General features: G+C 49.5%; 3 protein-coding genes across 3 annotated transcripts; 1 reads left to right on the forward strand and 2 right to left on the reverse strand.

Moving 5' to 3' along the window:
- Positions 1–139: 139 nt before the first annotated feature.
- On the forward strand, positions 140–4446 carry LOC135817647 (uncharacterized). The gene is made up of 7 exons (XM_065330873.1): positions 140–349; positions 435–1277; positions 1733–1773; positions 2114–2227; positions 3106–3189; positions 3475–3551; positions 3980–4446. Exons 1-7 carry the CDS (start codon positions 334–336, stop codon positions 4026–4028), a joined length of 1224 nt encoding a protein of 407 aa, XP_065186945.1. The 5' UTR covers positions 140–333; the 3' UTR covers positions 4029–4446.
- Positions 4447–6932: 2486 nt separating this feature from the next.
- LOC135816798 (uncharacterized) lies at positions 6933–11246 on the reverse strand. Its single transcript, XM_065329899.1, has one exon. It carries the CDS (start codon positions 11244–11246, stop codon positions 6933–6935), a length of 4314 nt encoding a protein of 1437 aa, XP_065185971.1.
- Positions 11247–13362: 2116 nt separating this feature from the next.
- On the reverse strand, positions 13363–17143 carry LOC135817648 (methyl-CpG-binding domain protein 4-like). Its single transcript, XM_065330874.1, has 5 exons — positions 16738–17143; positions 15122–15768; positions 14628–14777; positions 13802–13905; positions 13363–13596 (listed from the first exon to the last, which is right to left on the reverse strand). Exons 1-5 carry the CDS (start codon positions 16827–16829, stop codon positions 13513–13515), a joined length of 1077 nt encoding a protein of 358 aa, XP_065186946.1. The 5' UTR covers positions 16830–17143; the 3' UTR covers positions 13363–13512.
- Positions 17144–17148: the final 5 nt, after the last annotated feature.

Genomic DNA, 17148 nt, shown 5'->3' on the forward strand with positions numbered 1-17148 from the left:
TTTTTCGCCTGATCGATGACGCGACACCATAGCTAGCTGCCATGGGAACGAAGCGCGGTTGTCATGTACATCGCGTGACTGGTGACGTGATCGATCTCAGAATCGTCGTTACGGCAAGCCGGTGCTGGTCTCTCTGGGACACGCAACAAGAAAGAAAAGAAAGGAGGTTGAATGCAGGTGACCCATGCCATGGCATGCTTGGATGAGACGGAATGATCACGAAAACCTTCTTCAGCAACACTGACTAACTTTGGAACGTGCCTATCATTCTTCACGCTTCGATACGTGTTTGAACAGCACCGGGATTCTCTAGTTCTTCCCTGTTTCCCTGATATGGATCGAGAAGACGGTGGGTATGGCGCTCGCATTGTCACTGTTTTTTTTCGAATTCGAGCATTGGTTTGCATTCTTCCTCTGTGGACTCCCTTCTGCAGCTCTTGTAACGTCAGCGTCCGAAATCGGAGAGCTTCGACCTCACGAATCAACTGGCTCAAGCCCTGATGTTGCCGTGCTGGCTAAAAACAGTGCCAGTGAGGACTCGTCCAGCGATTCTGAGGAGCTGCTTGTGCCAAGATCTCGTAAAAATCATAGCAAGAGAAAACGTGCTACAGAACCTGCAGCAAAGACTAGCCCAGTTGTGAACGAACAGCAGGATCCAGATCACGATAAGCGTCAACAGGGTTTGGCGGGACAGGGCAGTCTACCTGTGAATGCTGGCTCAAGTGAAAGTATTGACAGGCGGGACGGTGAAGAGTCAGAGAGTTCTGCTGCAGCTGCAGTCTCAATTTCTTCCCATGACTCTCTACCTTCGAGCACAGTTGCTGCTGCTGCAGGGAGTGTGTCTGGCAATGAAGGGAGGGCAGATTGTTCTGTCAGTGGTACGTCCTTGTCATCATCTCGCGAGTCACTTGGAGTCGGTTCTGCTCCAGTAGCCATCACTGCAACTACCCATGATGCTGGTGTTTGTAGTGCTGGTCAAGACCAGTCTCATGCGCAGCACAGGCAATCAACACCAACCCAGAAAGGCAGCAGTACCATGTGTGATCCTGCGGATCAACTGACCCCAACACCGGACAGAGTAATGAGTAACAGCAACGCAACACCAACCTGCTCCACACCGACGGATACACCTCTCAAACTTGATCGACCTCTTGTCGTGCACACCCCATCTAATACCGCTTCTGGCGCTAGCTGGCTGGCACAAGGTCTGACCACTCCATGCGAAGTAGTCGATGTGTCATCGCATAATATTTCTGAAGATGTAGATACGGCTGATGGTGAGTTCTGACCGGCGCATGCCAATGTTTAAAAAGCATGATAGTGAGCATAAGGGTGGACATGGGGAATGGGTTTCTATTGAGTGTGTGAGCACGAAGGTGTGTATGTGGTATGTGAGCATGATGATGGGCATGTGAGCACAAGTGTAGGTTTCGAGACTATTGTAGATTACTACGCACTCACTAAATGGGTGCGCCAGCCGATAATATTTGTACGAAAGAAACGCAGTTTTCCTCTCACCCCGCACTTCAAATAGTACACGACAGTTCTGGCCCGTGATGTTTTGCCCCGTTCATAAGGTAGTAAAGTAGAACCGTGTTCATGTGCACTGCACCGTGTTCGCAGGGCTGGGGCCACCCGGCACCCGTAGCAATGAGTCATACCCTGTACGCATGATGTTTTGGCCGCTTATATACTGACCGTGATTGCACTGTTTTCACATGTCTGCTATCAGAGGCTGAGGTGGACATCACAACGCAAATAGCCAGCGCTACTGTAAGTACTGAGTGTAGGTTGTGTACAGTCCTCTATTTCTGTTCATACTTTATGAACATCTAATAGATAGGTATGGTTATACCGTTGCAACTGTACTAGCTCTATGCTCAATATTCGTTTTTACAGTAGGCACTTGCTTGACTACTCGATCAAATAGATCAATTAATATTTGAATGTTTGGTTCAGCTGCCCATGGAATATTTTGAATGCATCACTCAGTGAATATTAAAATAACATTGACAACAGCTGTTGTTTCTGTATTCTGAACGGAAGAAAGTGTACCCATGCATTTGTTAGCACAATCATACATTTGTACGGTTCGGTATGTTCCACTATGCAGGACACCTCATCACCGGTAGACGCGGCATTACTCCGCGATCTAGAGCGACGCGCACATTTCGTGGCAGGCGATCTGACGCATCTGATGGGCAATATGTCAATGAACCTTCACGCGGTGAGTCAGAGCTAGTAGCGTACCATAAAAGCCCGTGCATAGGCCCCGGGCGTATAGAATAGCAGCCTCGATTTCCTGGGCGTATACAAGGGCACGGGCGTTATTTTGGAACCGGGCGTATACTGGGAATAGGGGTAGCAGTAAGTAATGGGTATCAGTACCGGTACATGTACTGGTGTTTCCGGCATACCTGGGCGTATACATGGGCATGGGCGCTATTTCGAAACAAAAGTTTTGACTTCCCCTGACTGGGCGTGTACACGGAGGGTGGGCGTAATTTCGAGTGGGCGTATACAGGGGCTTTTACGGTATGTGTGAGCATGTATGACTATGTCTGATCCTTCCAACCGTATGCACATACACAGAAGACGACGTTTCCCCACGGATTTGAGCCAGTGGCGTGCAATCATGATACATGTATATTCGTGTGCCATCCTAGACTGAGGGCTGGCAGCTATGGCTCTGAAAAGTTCTCTGGTTTGTCCTAGATAGCACAGCTTTCCATTTTCCAATCCAACTTTTGATGGTGATTATCTGCAGGGTTTTTTTACCAGATCAATCAAAGTGCTAAATACCAAGCAATGCATTGGATTGTATGCAATGCCTGACGGCTCCGGGTCGTTAACGTGCTCTGCTAGTGATAACTGGCATGCAGTACAGCATTGCTGCAGGGGAGACCTACTTGACGCTACTAGTATCTGATAGAACGCTGGCACACGTGTACATGCACTGTAGTGAAATCTGTCCAGTTATGGCAATACGTGTGCATGACTGTACATGATGGTCTGTCACCGGTAGTGTTGCATATGCCAATGATGTCATGTCGCAGCTAGCAGTAGTAATACATGCGTGCATCGTGGCTCTCTACTTTCTTCCAGATGTCGGCGGTCTCGTCAAGATGTATGGAGGCGTACAGGGAATCTATCGATGATCTCGGTGTCAACGTGGACGAGAGTATCAAGGTAGCCAGTCTGATGGTGTTACTTGTGATGGCACTCACCTACACCTGTGCTGCCAGATGTGACTTTCTTGGATGTATAACCCAGTTGTGATAAAGTGACTTGTGCCGGTGTTCTAAAATAGAAAGTGGTGGACATTGCTCATGAACTTTTTTAAAGTGTTATTGGTGTCGTGGACACATTGCTGAAGCACTGCACAAGAGCCCATGCTTTTTATGAGTCTTTCCTAAGTGGTTCTTGCAAGGGCTTACTGGTTGGTGTTGATTCTGCTGTGTCGTTTCCTTTTAGTCCATGTATTTGCTGATCGCAAAGTGTGAGTCCATCAGCAACGACATGAAACCCATCTACAGCTTGGCCGATCAAATGTAAGTCGATGTGTCCGTGCCCTTCAGCACAAGTGAATGAAGCTGGCATGTGGACTAGTAGAAGTGCGATGGTAACCAGTGCAGAAAGGTTCTAGTGAAGGGTGTTTAGTAGTAATAGTATTCTAGTACCCAAAGGCAAAGCTTCCTAGGACTAAGAACGCACTGCACATACATGTATTGCGATAGGAATTAGTTCTTCACCAAACTAGCTGCATTCCTTTTCGGCAACTGGCCGCCCAATCATGCTGGCAACATCCATGTTTGTGTTTGTACGCATGCATGCGCGTGCACACACACACGTGTGTGTGGTGTGTATGTATTTATGATTGTATTGTGCAAGAAACACGGAGTTGCGACGGACTCTGTAAACCTCCTTTGTGCCTCCCGTGTGTGCGTGTGTGTGTACTTGCGTGTTTTTGAATCTTCAGCAAAAGTATCAAGCGAACACTAGCTGTGTTTGAGCAAATGTGCAAGTGACGAGGCCAGTGGCGAATTCAGGCTTCACATCCAAATACAACCTTCGTAATTCTCTTTCCCCTGCTTGAGTCAGTGAGACTAACTAACTATGCATTTCTGTCTATCGTGGATTTATATTTTCATTCGCAAAAACTGAACACACCAAATGCTTTGCTATCATGCTGAAAACATACTCCTTTTTAAAGTTTCCTCCTCGGAAGAATGATCAACTCTCTCAAACTATTAGGGAGCATCTCATAAGTTCACACTTTTTTTGTAAACGTAACGCATTTCGAATAGACTTTACCCCCCTACCTCCCCCCTCTATCCGAAAGTCTTATCGCACATTTTCTAATACTGATTACTACACTGTGCATATCCATGGCCCATGCCATGGATGTCAAAGAGGTTTGTTGGTGAATGGCATACATAACAGTCAGTAGTACGGCACCTTTTGAGTACAGCAGGTAGACATGTACAATCAATGACATGTACATGCAAACAAACAGAGTTGCTCCACAACTACTGTACTGTAAAGTGTAAACTGTTACTTTGAGCTGGCCAGGTACACAATGCATTGTACACAGTTTGATGATACTAGTGTGACATTTGACACCGCTGAGAGGGTTAGCTGATCTGCAAACACAGCAGTACAGGTAGATCTACACCTAAACAAACAAACAAACAAAAAACAAAACAAAACAAAAAAAAAAACACACTTATTTTGCTGAAGCGATCTAGCACAATGTCATGCACTGCATGCACAGTATGTACTAGTACACATCCAGAAAATGTGCGAACTGTCATTTTTCTATTCGAAAAGGGCGCTACCCCCCTACCCCGGTTTCGAAATGCGTTACGTTTAGAAAATAAATGCGAACTTATGAGATGCTCCCTTAATGCGATTAATAGTATAAGTGAAGCGGACATTACTTATACTATTAATCGCATTAATAAAGTTGTTGTCTCCTCGTCGCCTTTTCTCTCAAACTAATGAATGATCATTCCATGATTTTTTAATAATTATCCTTTGTAGGGCTGTTCATGTAAAATTGCTACTTGCCGGTGCTGTTGTGAAAATTGTTCGTCATAATGCGCTGTGTCAATGCTCATCATGCTATAATATTATGAAGCAACCACTCCACACTTGATGATGAGAGAAGCCAAAATAAATCAAGTATCGAAACCAAAAGGTGCCAGAAAGGGATAACACGAAAGACGTGTAGACCTATCACATCACCCCGAACACTAAAAAGCGAAATACCATGTATTCCAGCTGTATCCGTGCTCGTGTAGTGTGTCCACTCCCTCCGCCATTGTCTCAGCAGATGGGCATAGTCCAGTACAGGTGCAGGTATCGGACAGCTCTGATTCCAAGTGAAATAAAGAGCAAAAGAATGCTGTGACTTACTGCAAACCTTGAATTGCTTCAAATGTAGAGACACCTCCACGTGCGTGCACGGTTGATCAGTGCTGGTGACTGTGTACGAACGCATATGCATCTGAATACATGCACCATGCTGGTGAAGTGTTTGATGATGGCGGCGGTGGTGATGGTGGTTCGAGATTGCTACACAAACAATACCACCACAGCGACATGGACATACCGGATTGCACTGTATTGTACACCCAGCAATCAAACAACATGAAATAAGTCTAGATGGTATACACCTACACACCTACCTAATCACATGACCTGAAAGTATTTTTTAGACATGATTCGTGATGATCTGTTCAATTTCAAGGAGACACTCAATGATGCGAAGCAAATTGTTACTACAGCGCTAGAAAACTTCTAAGACTAGAGAAAGTGCTAACCTAAAAAGTGAGTAAAAACATAGCTGTTAGCGGGCTGGATAAAATGGCTTTAAAATAGTCTACAAACTGTGAAAGGACCTGAGTGTATGGTCTACGTCTATGTCCGGTCAAAGTCCTGAGCAAATGACAAGTCCAAAGTAAAGGTTCTAATACGAAGTGCTATAATGTGGGTAAAATGCAGCCATCTTGGAAGAATAGGGCATGCTTAACGTTACCACTCAGGTTTGTTCACTGAAAGAAGAAATACAACCAAACACCAAGCAAGGCAAGCTGGTCGTCAACCAGCAGCAAACGGACAACACCACACCATACCATGTCCAAGGTCGGACTGTTTGGATGCAAGCACCCAAACTACCAACAATAGCTCATAAACTCACACTGGAGTTATTGTCTTACTTCCATACTTTTACAGTCTTGATAATCATGAGCAACAACAGAGAAGGAAAAAGGAATCTGACTTGAAAACAACTAAAAGCACAACAACAGCAACAGCTGAGAAAACTAAAGTCAAAAGTCCGACTCAAAACGGAACTATAAGCCGGAACTGTAGTGTAGCAACATAATGCATAGATACACGGGAAAAGAGCCGGCACACGCACGCAGCGCACGCGCAAGTGAAAGTCTAGACATCAGAGCATGAATACATGAATGCGTGACAGCAAGCGCGCCTCAGGCACCAAGACACAAGATCACTACAGACATAACAGAGAGATGAAACGCACACAGCAGATCCTAGACAAACACAAACTGGAGCATGCAGGCAACTGAACACAAGTCGGACAGAGCTGGATAGTAATTATAACACTGAATGCATGAGAGAGTAGAATCACCTGAACATCACCCCCTCCTTGAGGGACCATAAGCAGAATGGGAACGAAAACACTCTAAATCGCAATGTACTAATCGTCTGTAGCTTCACGAACAAGCAACAAAGAAGTAGAGCGTAAACAAGAGAGGTAGAGCGTAATCTTCTCTATCGCAGAATAAGAATGACCCTAAAGTTAGTTCTATAGCCTTCTATCAGACTTAACAAGTATTATGCACACAGCACAGATTGTCATACCTAATGAGTGGTGCAAAACGCAATAGCTGCCGTAATTCTTCTGCTCAGGGAGTGCGCACCGCATCTATCGGGATGAGCACAGTGATAGGTCGGCGGTATTGCTTCCCTTTCACCTTCACGTCGACAACACGTGTTCTTCCGTCGGTGCCTGGGTAGATCGCTTCGATCCTCCCGAGAGGCCACTGGCCGCGAGGAGTGTGCGCGTCCAGGACAAGCACCACGTCTCCAATCCGGATGTTGGGAAGGCTCTTCTGCCATCGTTGACGTATGTTCAACTTTGGGACCATCTCTTGTAGCCAGCGCTTCCAGACCGCGGCTAAACAGCTCTGCAACACCCTCCAGGCTTTGAGGTGGTACGCCTGGCCATCTTCCTCGACCGCGGTCATCACGGTCGTCGATCCCGCTAGAAAGTGCGAGGGTGTTAGCGGCTCCGGGTCTTGTCCATCTCCACTCTGGGCCGTTAGAGGTCGACGATTGAGCTGAGCCTCAACAGTGGTGAAGGCAGTCTGGAGCTCCTCATCAGAACACACAGCATTGTGCAAGATGCCGACCAACGCTCTCTTGGCACACTTGACCATTGCTTCGAAGACCCCGCCGTGATGCGGTGAGCGTGGCGGATTGAACCTCCACTCCACGCCTTTGCAGGCCATGGTAGCGGCAATCTGGCTGTTCTTGAGGCTTTCGATGGCTTCTCGTAGCTCACGCTCGGCTGACACAAAGTTGGTACCATTGTCGGACACGACGAGATCCGGTACACCTCTTCTCTTCGCGAACCTGGTGAATGCCAGCAGAAAGCTCTCCGTGTCCAAGCCATACGCCATCTCAAGATGAACTGCTCTGCTCTGAAGACACGTCATCAAGCAGAGATAGCGCTTTGCTCGACTTCTTCCTCTCCCTTGCTTCGTCAGAAAGGGTCCGGCGTAATCCACGCCCACCCGACTGAAAGCTCGGAAAGGCTCCTCGGTGCGGAAGTCGGGTAGTGGTGCCATCAGCTGTTGAGCAGGCTTTGCCCAAATCTTCTTGCAGGCCGTACACTGGCTCCGGTGCCTTTTCACTGCCGCTGGGCCATGTACAATCCAGAACTTCGAGTTCAGGGTCGACAACAGGTGGTTGACGCCAGCAGTGTGATTGTGAGCCGCATCCTCATGAGCGATTACAAGGGCTGTGACCGGATGCTTCGTTGGCAGAATGACGGGCCTACGGAGGCTGCTGGGAAGGTGATGTGCCGTGCTCAACCTGCCGTCCATCCGCAGTAGCTGAGGGTTGCTGTCATCCAGAACCGGTTGTAGGCGTAGCAGTGGACTTGACGCCGGGATGGGCCGCTGACTTCTACACGCTTCAATCGTCTCATTGAACTCGTCTTGCTGAGCCTTAGCGAACCACACATCTTCAGCTGACTCCAGTTCAGTAACTGTGAGGGGCTGCACGAGAAACTTCTGCGGTTTTCTCGTACGCTGGTATTCGAGGGACACCATGGTGCCTTCCACCGCTGCCGATCCTCCAGTCTGCGGTGTGTCCTGCCTGCAGCATTTCCCTTTGCTGGCGTGCCGAAAGAACCTTCTGCACCACGCAGTGACACGCTTCAGGCGAATCCAGGAACTGTATCGATCTGGTTGGAGGCGGTCAATGCTCGGACCGGTGGCTAGCAGGGACGATGCTTGGTGGCGCTTGGTTTCTCCAGGCAAATTCGTCGGCACAACGATGTCACGGTTCGGCCATTCTGACGGCGGCGCTTGCAAGAAACTCGGGCCTTGCCACCACTCGTCACACGCTGCGAGACTTGAAGCTGTCATTCCGCGTGTTGGGAGGTCTGCTGGGTTTGACTTGCCGGGCACATGCTGCCACTGCTTACCAGAGGTCACTGTCTGGATCTCCGCTATCTTCACACCGACGTCTGTGGCGAACTTGCGACTGTGAGAACGCACCCAGAACAGAACATTCATGTTGTCCGTCCAGAAGAAGTGGTGCGCTACTGGGATGTCAAGAGCTGTGGCGACCTCCGTGCTCAAACGTACGCCCAGGGCCGCTGCCTTCAACTCGAGCTTCGGAATTGACATCTTCTTGATTGGCGTTGGACGACTCTTTGCCATGCACAGCGTGACCTTCACTTGTCCGTCTGGGTAGGTGACTCGCACATACGATGCCGCAGCGAACGCTGCATCGGACGCGTCCGTGAAGGTGTGAACCTCAGTGGCACATGGTTGTGGGAGTGCTCCTGCAAGTTTGAAGCAACGGTCAACTGACACTGAGGTGAGGTCCGGTAGCTCCGCGAACCACGTCTTCCACTTCTTCACCTCTGTTGTGCTGAGAGGGTCATCCCAACCATGGCCGGCAATACAGGCCTCTTGAAACAGGATCCGCGCTCTGATGGTGAACGGTAGCAGCTGGCCGCGCGGGTCAAAGATCGTCGCCATCTTCCGCAGGACCGATCTCTTCGTGATGGCATAGTCCTCGGCTGGCGCGTTATACACAAACGTGAACTGATCCTTGTCTGCCATCCAGGTCACTCCAAGAGTCTTGGAAACAGGCGGTGCGTTGCAAGCCGCGTCTTCTAACATGACCTGGGCTTGGGGTGCTCTGTCTGCTGGTGGGATAGCGTCGAGCACGGCTGCTGAATTACTGTGCCACTTGCGCAAGTGGAAGCCGCCTTTGCTGAGTGTTGCGTCCAACTTCTGCTGAATCTCTACTGCCTGGGACTCATCCTGGGTAGAGTGTAGAAGATCATCGACGTAGAAAGCCTTGTTGACCAGCGCTGGAATGTCGATGCTGTCGTCTCGGTCACTGCTGGAGAAATCCTCCGCCGTTTGTCGCAACGCTCTGGTGGCGAGGTAGGGCGATGCCTTCATCCCGAAAACCAGTCTGTTGAACTCAAAGACTTCGGGCTCGCTGTTGTTGTCCTTTCGCCACAGGAATCTGGTGTACTTCCTGTCGTCTGGCCGGAGGCCAACTTGAAGGAACATCTCGCTGATGTCGGCGACGATTGCCACTGGCTCCATACAAAACCGTAGCAGGATGTGTACAAGGTCGCTCTGCAGTGGTGGGCCTGCGTGCATCTCCTCGTTGAGGTTACATCCACTCCAAGAGACGGCCGCGTCGAACACCACCCGCACCTTGGTGGTGACCTTGTCTTGGCGAACGATGGGGAAGTGCGGAACGAACCACTGATCTTCTCCATCCGCAGCTACCTCTTCTGCTGGCACTTGCCTAATGTACCCTTTTGCCATGTGCGATACAAGGACGCGGTTGTACTCTGCCGCGATGTGCGGCTTCTGTTCAAGACTTCTTTCTTGGCTACGGAGACGGCGCTCTGCCATTGGCCGGTTGTTCCGCACCTTCGGGCCATCCGCGCTGCGCCATGGGATGCCGACACAGTACCGCCCACCGCTATACGACAAGGTCGCGGTCGTCATGGCTTCTGCTTCCTGTTCGGCTGGCGTTCGGTACGTTGGGCTGACTCCGAGACCGACACTCTCGACATTCCATAAGTCTTTCACCAGGTCGTCCAAGCGATCGTCCGCCTGCTCCACGCTGTCACTCGGTAGACGGACAGCACAATGGGTGGCCACACGAGCTGGGTCAGCCTGAGCTGATGTCGGGCCGTAGCACACCCAACCGAGCGGGGTGAGCCGTGCCACTGGACTGCCGGGTGGGCCACATCTCTCCTCCAGAGCCTTGTGGAGCGGCGTAGCATTGAGGCCGATGAGGATACCAATCTTCTTACTATGGGAGACTGGGAAGTCGATCTCTCGTAGGTGGTCCCAACTACTCTTGCGCGCGTGCCACTCGATGATGTTGGAGTCTCCAGTTACCTGTGGCAAGACCCAAGCGTCCAATGAGGAAACATAGCTCCCGTCGCTGCTGGAGATGGTGACTGTCGACTGGGTTGCATCTGTGCTGACGCTGTTCCCTCCTAGCGTCTGGACCTTCAGTGGTTGCGATGCTGGCTGGATGCCAAGAAGATCTGCAACGTCCTTCTGGATGTAGCTGGCTGTCGACCCAGAGTCGAAGAGAGCAGTACACTCGACCACTCGGTCCTCGTTCTTCAGCAATACTGGCACAGTCATGAATGAGATCCCATCATCGATGAACGTTGTGCTGCTAGACGGGTGCAGGACTGAGTCTGCACTGGCATGGTAGGTCACCTTCTCGCTTGTAGGCGTGCCGTTGGCGGACGCTCCTGCGGTGGTGCGTGTGTTGGAAGCGCTCCCTTTTTGCTCTATGTGCAGCATAGCATGATGCGTCTTCTGACAGACCGTACACTTGCCGGTGTCACACTTGTACGCTCTGTGCCCGGGCCGGAAACAGCAGATGCACAGACTACTGCTCTTGACTAGCTGCCAGCGATCAGGGACAGACATCTTCTCAAAGGCAGGACACCGCTCCAGGGGGTGACTGCCGCTGCACTTCAGGCACTGTGCACTCTGCTTGGGGGGACCGGCAGCATACGATCGCTCCGCCCCCTAGGGTTCCATGGTCGGTTCTGAGCTGGACGCTGCGGTGGCTTGGACAGTGCAGGCTTCTTCTGATCTTGGTCAGACTCGGTCAGCCTGGCATCAACTTGACGCAGGGTGTGCACTCGCTTCATCAACCAGGTGGATAGTGTCTTCACGTTCGTTAAAGAATCGTCATGAGACTCGACAAACCTCGTCAACATCCCGCGGGGAAGCTTCTGCGTGATTGCGATGTAAAGATCACGGCCTGGTGTTAAACTGGCAGTTGACATGTTCAACAGAACATTCCGCAGTCTGACGGCCAACTGCTGCAGCTTGTCGGAGTCCCTTTCTGAGGTGATCCGTGGAAGTGCTAGAAGTTCCTGCTGTTGGCGCTCGAGCTCGCGGTCATTACTCCCATACCACTCATCTAGCTCCTTGAGCGCAGCGCTGTATGCGCCAGGGCCATCCAGCAGATCCGCAATCAGGTCATCTGCCGTGCCACCTTCTAGAGCTTCCCTTAGACGGGCCATCTTGTAATCTTCTGAGACCATGTGGTCGTCGTCCACCAGCCTCAGAAACTTCTGCCTCCACCTGATGTAGTTCTTCTGTGAACCATCAAACTTGGGTAGTTCCAGTGGCTGGATCTGATGTTGGCTGATACCACTGAAGGGTGCACTCTGAACGCCCTGTACCCAGCTGCTCACTCTGTCAGCTTTTCCACGTGCTGTATCTGAAGCTGCCTGAGGCCACGATCTTCCCAAATGACCTTGTACTACTGGAGTAATCTCCATACTACTACCACTAGGCTTGTCAAGCCCTACAGCGACCGGAGCTGGCGTCCTGTCAACACCGACAGGGGTGGACACTTGTGTTTCAGCAGGAACGCTGTCCTGCTGTTCGGTCGCTTTGTCTGCGGTGGAGCCATCTCCATCAAGGCGAGAAACGCCACGGCTCTGGAGAGTCTCAGACTTGAGCTCCCCGTTCAACCGGTCGTCGGTTTTGAACGCTTGAGCTACAAAACCTGCAGCGGGAGGACCAGCGGAGACGCTTCGCTCCGTGACTGCCTGGTCGTCATCGTCAGTCTCATCATCAGACGCCGCCATCTTCCGCGCAAACAACGCCAGGCTCTCAGCGCAGGTCTGAAATGACGCGTCAGTGGACGGCTCCGTCTCCTCCGGACGTCCCTCTGACTCTAGTTCGTCTCCTTCAATGGAAGCCAACTCGGCGTCTAGCTCCAGCTGCAGGATTCTTTTCTGTCGCTTGAGCTGCTGGACTTCAAACTCCTGCTCCAGCTTTGCTAGCTGCACCGCCGCCTTCAACTCCGCTCTGCGACGCCTGGAAGCAGTAGAGGAAGCGGACGATGTCAGGGAAGAGACACTACTCTTCGTATCGTCTAGCTCTGCCTCAGGCTCTCTGAACCTTACTGGGGGAACACCTTTCGTGCTCCTGCTACTTTTTCTAGGTTCCGCCATTTCTCTAATCACTGCACTGGTAGATCTACGAAATGACAACTCTCGAACCGATTCGGATCCACTGATCCGGCTCGAAGGACCAGATGTTTGGATGCAAGCACCCAAACTACCAACAATAGCTCATAAACTCACACTGGAGTTATTGTCTTACTTCCATACTTTTACAGTCTTGATAATCATGAGCAACAACAGAGAAGGAAAAAGGAATCTGACTTGAAAACAACTAAAAGCACAACAACAGCAACAGCTGAGAAAACTAAAGTCAAAAGTCCGACTCAAAACGGAACTATAAGCCGGAACTGTAGTGTAGCAACATAATGCATAGATACACGGGAAAAGAGCCGGCACACGCACGCAGCGCACGCGCAAGTGAAAGTCTAGACATCAGAGCATGAATACATGAATGCGTGACAGCAAGCGCGCCTCAGGCACCAAGCCACAAGATCACTACAGACATAACAGAGAGATGAAACGCACACAGCAGATCCTAGACAAACACAAACTGGAGCATGCAGGCAACTGAACACAAGTCGGACAGAGCTGGATAGTAATTATAACACTGAATGCATGAGAGAGTAGAATCACCTGAACACGGACACTTTCCGAAAAGATCACTGGCAGTCCATCCCCGCCGGTGCTTCTCAACTTCTCACAAATCACTTCAGTTCACATACTGCTGGTATGGTATAGAGTTCTACTAGGAATGTGCTGATATCATCTCACAGAGCCATGTCAGGGGTGTAGCCATGTTGTTTACACAACCACCGATGGTAGTCATTCAGCTTGTGATCACGTGGCTGCACCTGCACACACACGTATGTCATGACACAGAGAAACAAAACCCAGATTACAGATACGAGCACACAATGCGATGCCAAGCACACATAGTCACTTGGGAGTATTTCTGTATAAGCCTATGTCGTGGGGCAGGTTCGCAGTCGTCTTGTAAGCGAAAAACCAGAATTCAACATTTTTACCCAACCTCCTAGACTTGTACTGAGAACTCACCTGTTTCCATTCTCCAAGGCAAAATATGCGGTATGAATCGTTTCCATACTTGCCAATACCATAAAGTTCGTTGGGATAATGCCACGTCTTGGTGATGAATTCATCTGTATCCAACATCAGCAACACAAAGATAATACATCAACTCAAGTTCCACTATGCTAATGGGGTATTCACACGACAGGCAAATCCACGTGCACCGGAAAGTTGCTATGGTATTTGACCTGTGAACGAGAAAAGTGTCTGAAAGTGGCTGAAAAGTGAAAGCGAGCTGGGGGCCCACTTTCACGATAATCGTGGCGTGCACGAGTACATTTACACCAAAAAGCGCGAAACAAGACTTGGTTTTTTACGCGGCTCTTTAGAGCATGATAATTATCGTATGTGTGTTTTGAAAATTTGAAATACCCATGGGTACTGGTCGGTGAAGCATTCAAAAATGCAAACATGCCTGTCGTCGAGTGCAGCTGACTGCTGTGTGAATCCACACAGTCACTTTTCTCGTATGTCACTGCCTGTAAAACGTGCAAGTGCCTGCCGTGTGAATACCCCATAAAGGAATGATCACCCGGAAAACTGCAATCACAGGCATATACTCGAGTTTAGACTCAGGTGGAGAGAGAAAGAGAGAGAGTGAGAGTAGAGACACAGATAGAGACACAGAGAGAGAGACACACACACATACGCTCATGAGTGCGCATATGCACACACATACCTACATATGCAAATACATGCACACACACACGAACCACGACAAACTGGACTACTTGAAGTACAAGTACTGCAGATCACACCAACGACACTGTGCACTGAACAGATCTCTACGTACTTGAAAAACGAGCGAGGGTTTCAGCTCGTTTCTTTGACAGGCCCAACGGTTCAAGCAATGCTTCAACAGCTTTCCGATCAGCAACACATCCCTCCTGTGGTGTGGAACACATCTTGAAGTACTCCCACATTCTCGGTATGGCAAGTTTGCCTTTGGAAGAAACAAGATAGATATGAGTAGATAGATAGAAAGAGAGAGAGAGAGAGAGAGAGAGAGAGAGAGAGAGAGAGAGAGAGAAAGAGAGAGAGAGAGAGAGAGAGAGAGAGAGAGAGAGAGAGATGCGAGTAAACCATTACATGTCAAGTACAAGACCTACAAGATCAAATGCATGTACTTGAAGCAACGATGAGAAAGAACTGTATCATCTCCAAGTAGCCAAGCTAACAGGAATGGTAGATCCGGAAGTTGCCAGAGTACAATGCATGTATTTATATTTCCTGAAGCATCTCCTGCGGCGTGAGCAAAACAACTCCGGTATGTGCTTTGACTCTTACCATTAGTTTTGTTCAGGAAGATGGTAGCCACGAGTAGCTTCCATGGATCATGGAACAAGCTTTCTTGGATAAGATTGTATGGCGAGCGGGGTGGTACATACTTCAAAGTAAACGTCTTGGTGCACGTCAGCTGAGGCTGTACTGCAGCACCGCTCGCCTTCCTTGCACGCGATGACTGTGAAAAGTACGGGCTACTAGCCGAGGATGGCAACGCACTTGATGTATTGTCTGACTGTGTTGCAGGTGGCGGAGTACATGGTATATCCTGATCATCTGAAACTGCAGCCGTAGTCATATCGGACACTGCCAAACTGTGAACCTCTGATCCTACAGCACAGCACGCTTCATCAGAAATTGGCACAGCGTCACAAGAAGGTAATGCAGGGTTATCTGAAGCTCCACCATGCGTAAAAGCTGCACTACCCGCCGGGAGGGATGACGCGTCTACCTGCACAACAGGTTCCTTGTGAATGGTAAGAGCAGACACATAAGCGGCATTTTTCTGTGTGGAGTCAGTACCACCAACACTTGCATGCTGCTCTACTCCATCAGTACCGTGCAGTGCTTGCCCAGATGTAGCAGGATGCTGCAACGATTCAAGGTAGGCTCTAACGGATCGCAGTGAACGAAACTTCTTCCCTGACGGGCTGCAGAATATCATCAAACACAAAACGAAAGGAAACCTTGGAGTTCAGGAACTAGCAAGCTAAGTGTGCTGCCTTGTACTACTGCCGTAGTAGCGTTGTGTAAGCCATCAATATTGGCAAGGGGACACTCTAATTGTTATCATTTAGGATTACCTAGTCAGGGAACAAAGCATACCGGTAATCATCCCACTCATCTTTCACCGACTGCACAAACCTATCACTATATGTAGGCTGCCGGCACCTCAATTTTATGTGTAATGGTACGTGTGTGTGTGTGTGTTTGTGGGGTGCGTGCATGTGCGCCGTGTGTGCGTTTGCAGATTCGCGTGAATCTCTTGCAATGGGTGTGTACATGGCACATGGATGGTGGTACATAGTGTGTGTCACTGTGTGCGTGCGCGAGTGTGTGTATGTGTGTGTTCACGCAACAGCCCAAGATTGTAGTCATGTCTTGGAATACTGTGCCAATGTTTCATAGCGTGCTTTTTCCTATACATGTTACAGTGGTCCCTCTATAATCCGGCACCATTTGTGCCACGAAAATCTGCTGGATTAAGGAGGGTGCTGGATTAACAAATCTGATTTACTGCTGCAATGTGCATGAAGAGGACATTTTGGCTACTGAAAATTGTGCTGGTTTATCGAGGGTGCTGGATTATAAAGTGCCGGATTAGAGAGGGACGACTGTACTATGATGTTAGTACCGTGGCTCGTGCTCCCCCCCCCCCCTCGGTCTGCTTTTATTCAATCTATCTCCGGCTGGTTTGTAACAAAGGTAATCAAGACTGACAGTACAATTTACATCAGCTAAGGTCGAAACCTATTGCACAGTCACTGATGTCAGGAGGTTCGATACGATCATACCAGTAAGGTATATTCAGCCCAGGTGCTAGGTGGGCCTACACAAGTCATGTAACCGTGCTACATGCATATGGACGTGCGTTTACGGTTTAGTCATGGTTACCGTACCTGTAGAAATATGTGTCAGAGTGACCTCGGGTTTTCCCAGACTTCCTCACAATGACTTCAGTCTTCCAGCCGTCCGGAACCTCAGAAGACATCGCGGTATAAATGATAACCACACGATCTCAGTTGAAATGTAGAATCCGTTCCTCACACGGATACAAAAGACTATGTTGCAGTGGGCTGAGCAGCATGGGTGCAAGCAAATCCACCAGATAAAGGATATTTCGGAATTTTGGCGTTATATTTACTTATAACAGAGTAATGGCCTGCAAACACAGACGAGGCCGAGGGTGGTCTGTAAACAAAGAACATGTTCGACCCATAGTCATAGCTGTTTCCAGAATCATGGCAAGGAACGTTGGCAAGATGCATTTCAAACTCGAAGTCAAAAAAGACTCGCTGCACAACACAAAT

Source organism: Sycon ciliatum, chromosome 5 (genome assembly GCF_964019385.1).
Source record: "Sycon ciliatum chromosome 5, ocSycCili1.1, whole genome shotgun sequence".
In the NCBI taxonomy this organism is placed as follows: Eukaryota; Metazoa; Porifera; class Calcarea; order Leucosolenida; family Sycettidae; genus Sycon; species Sycon ciliatum.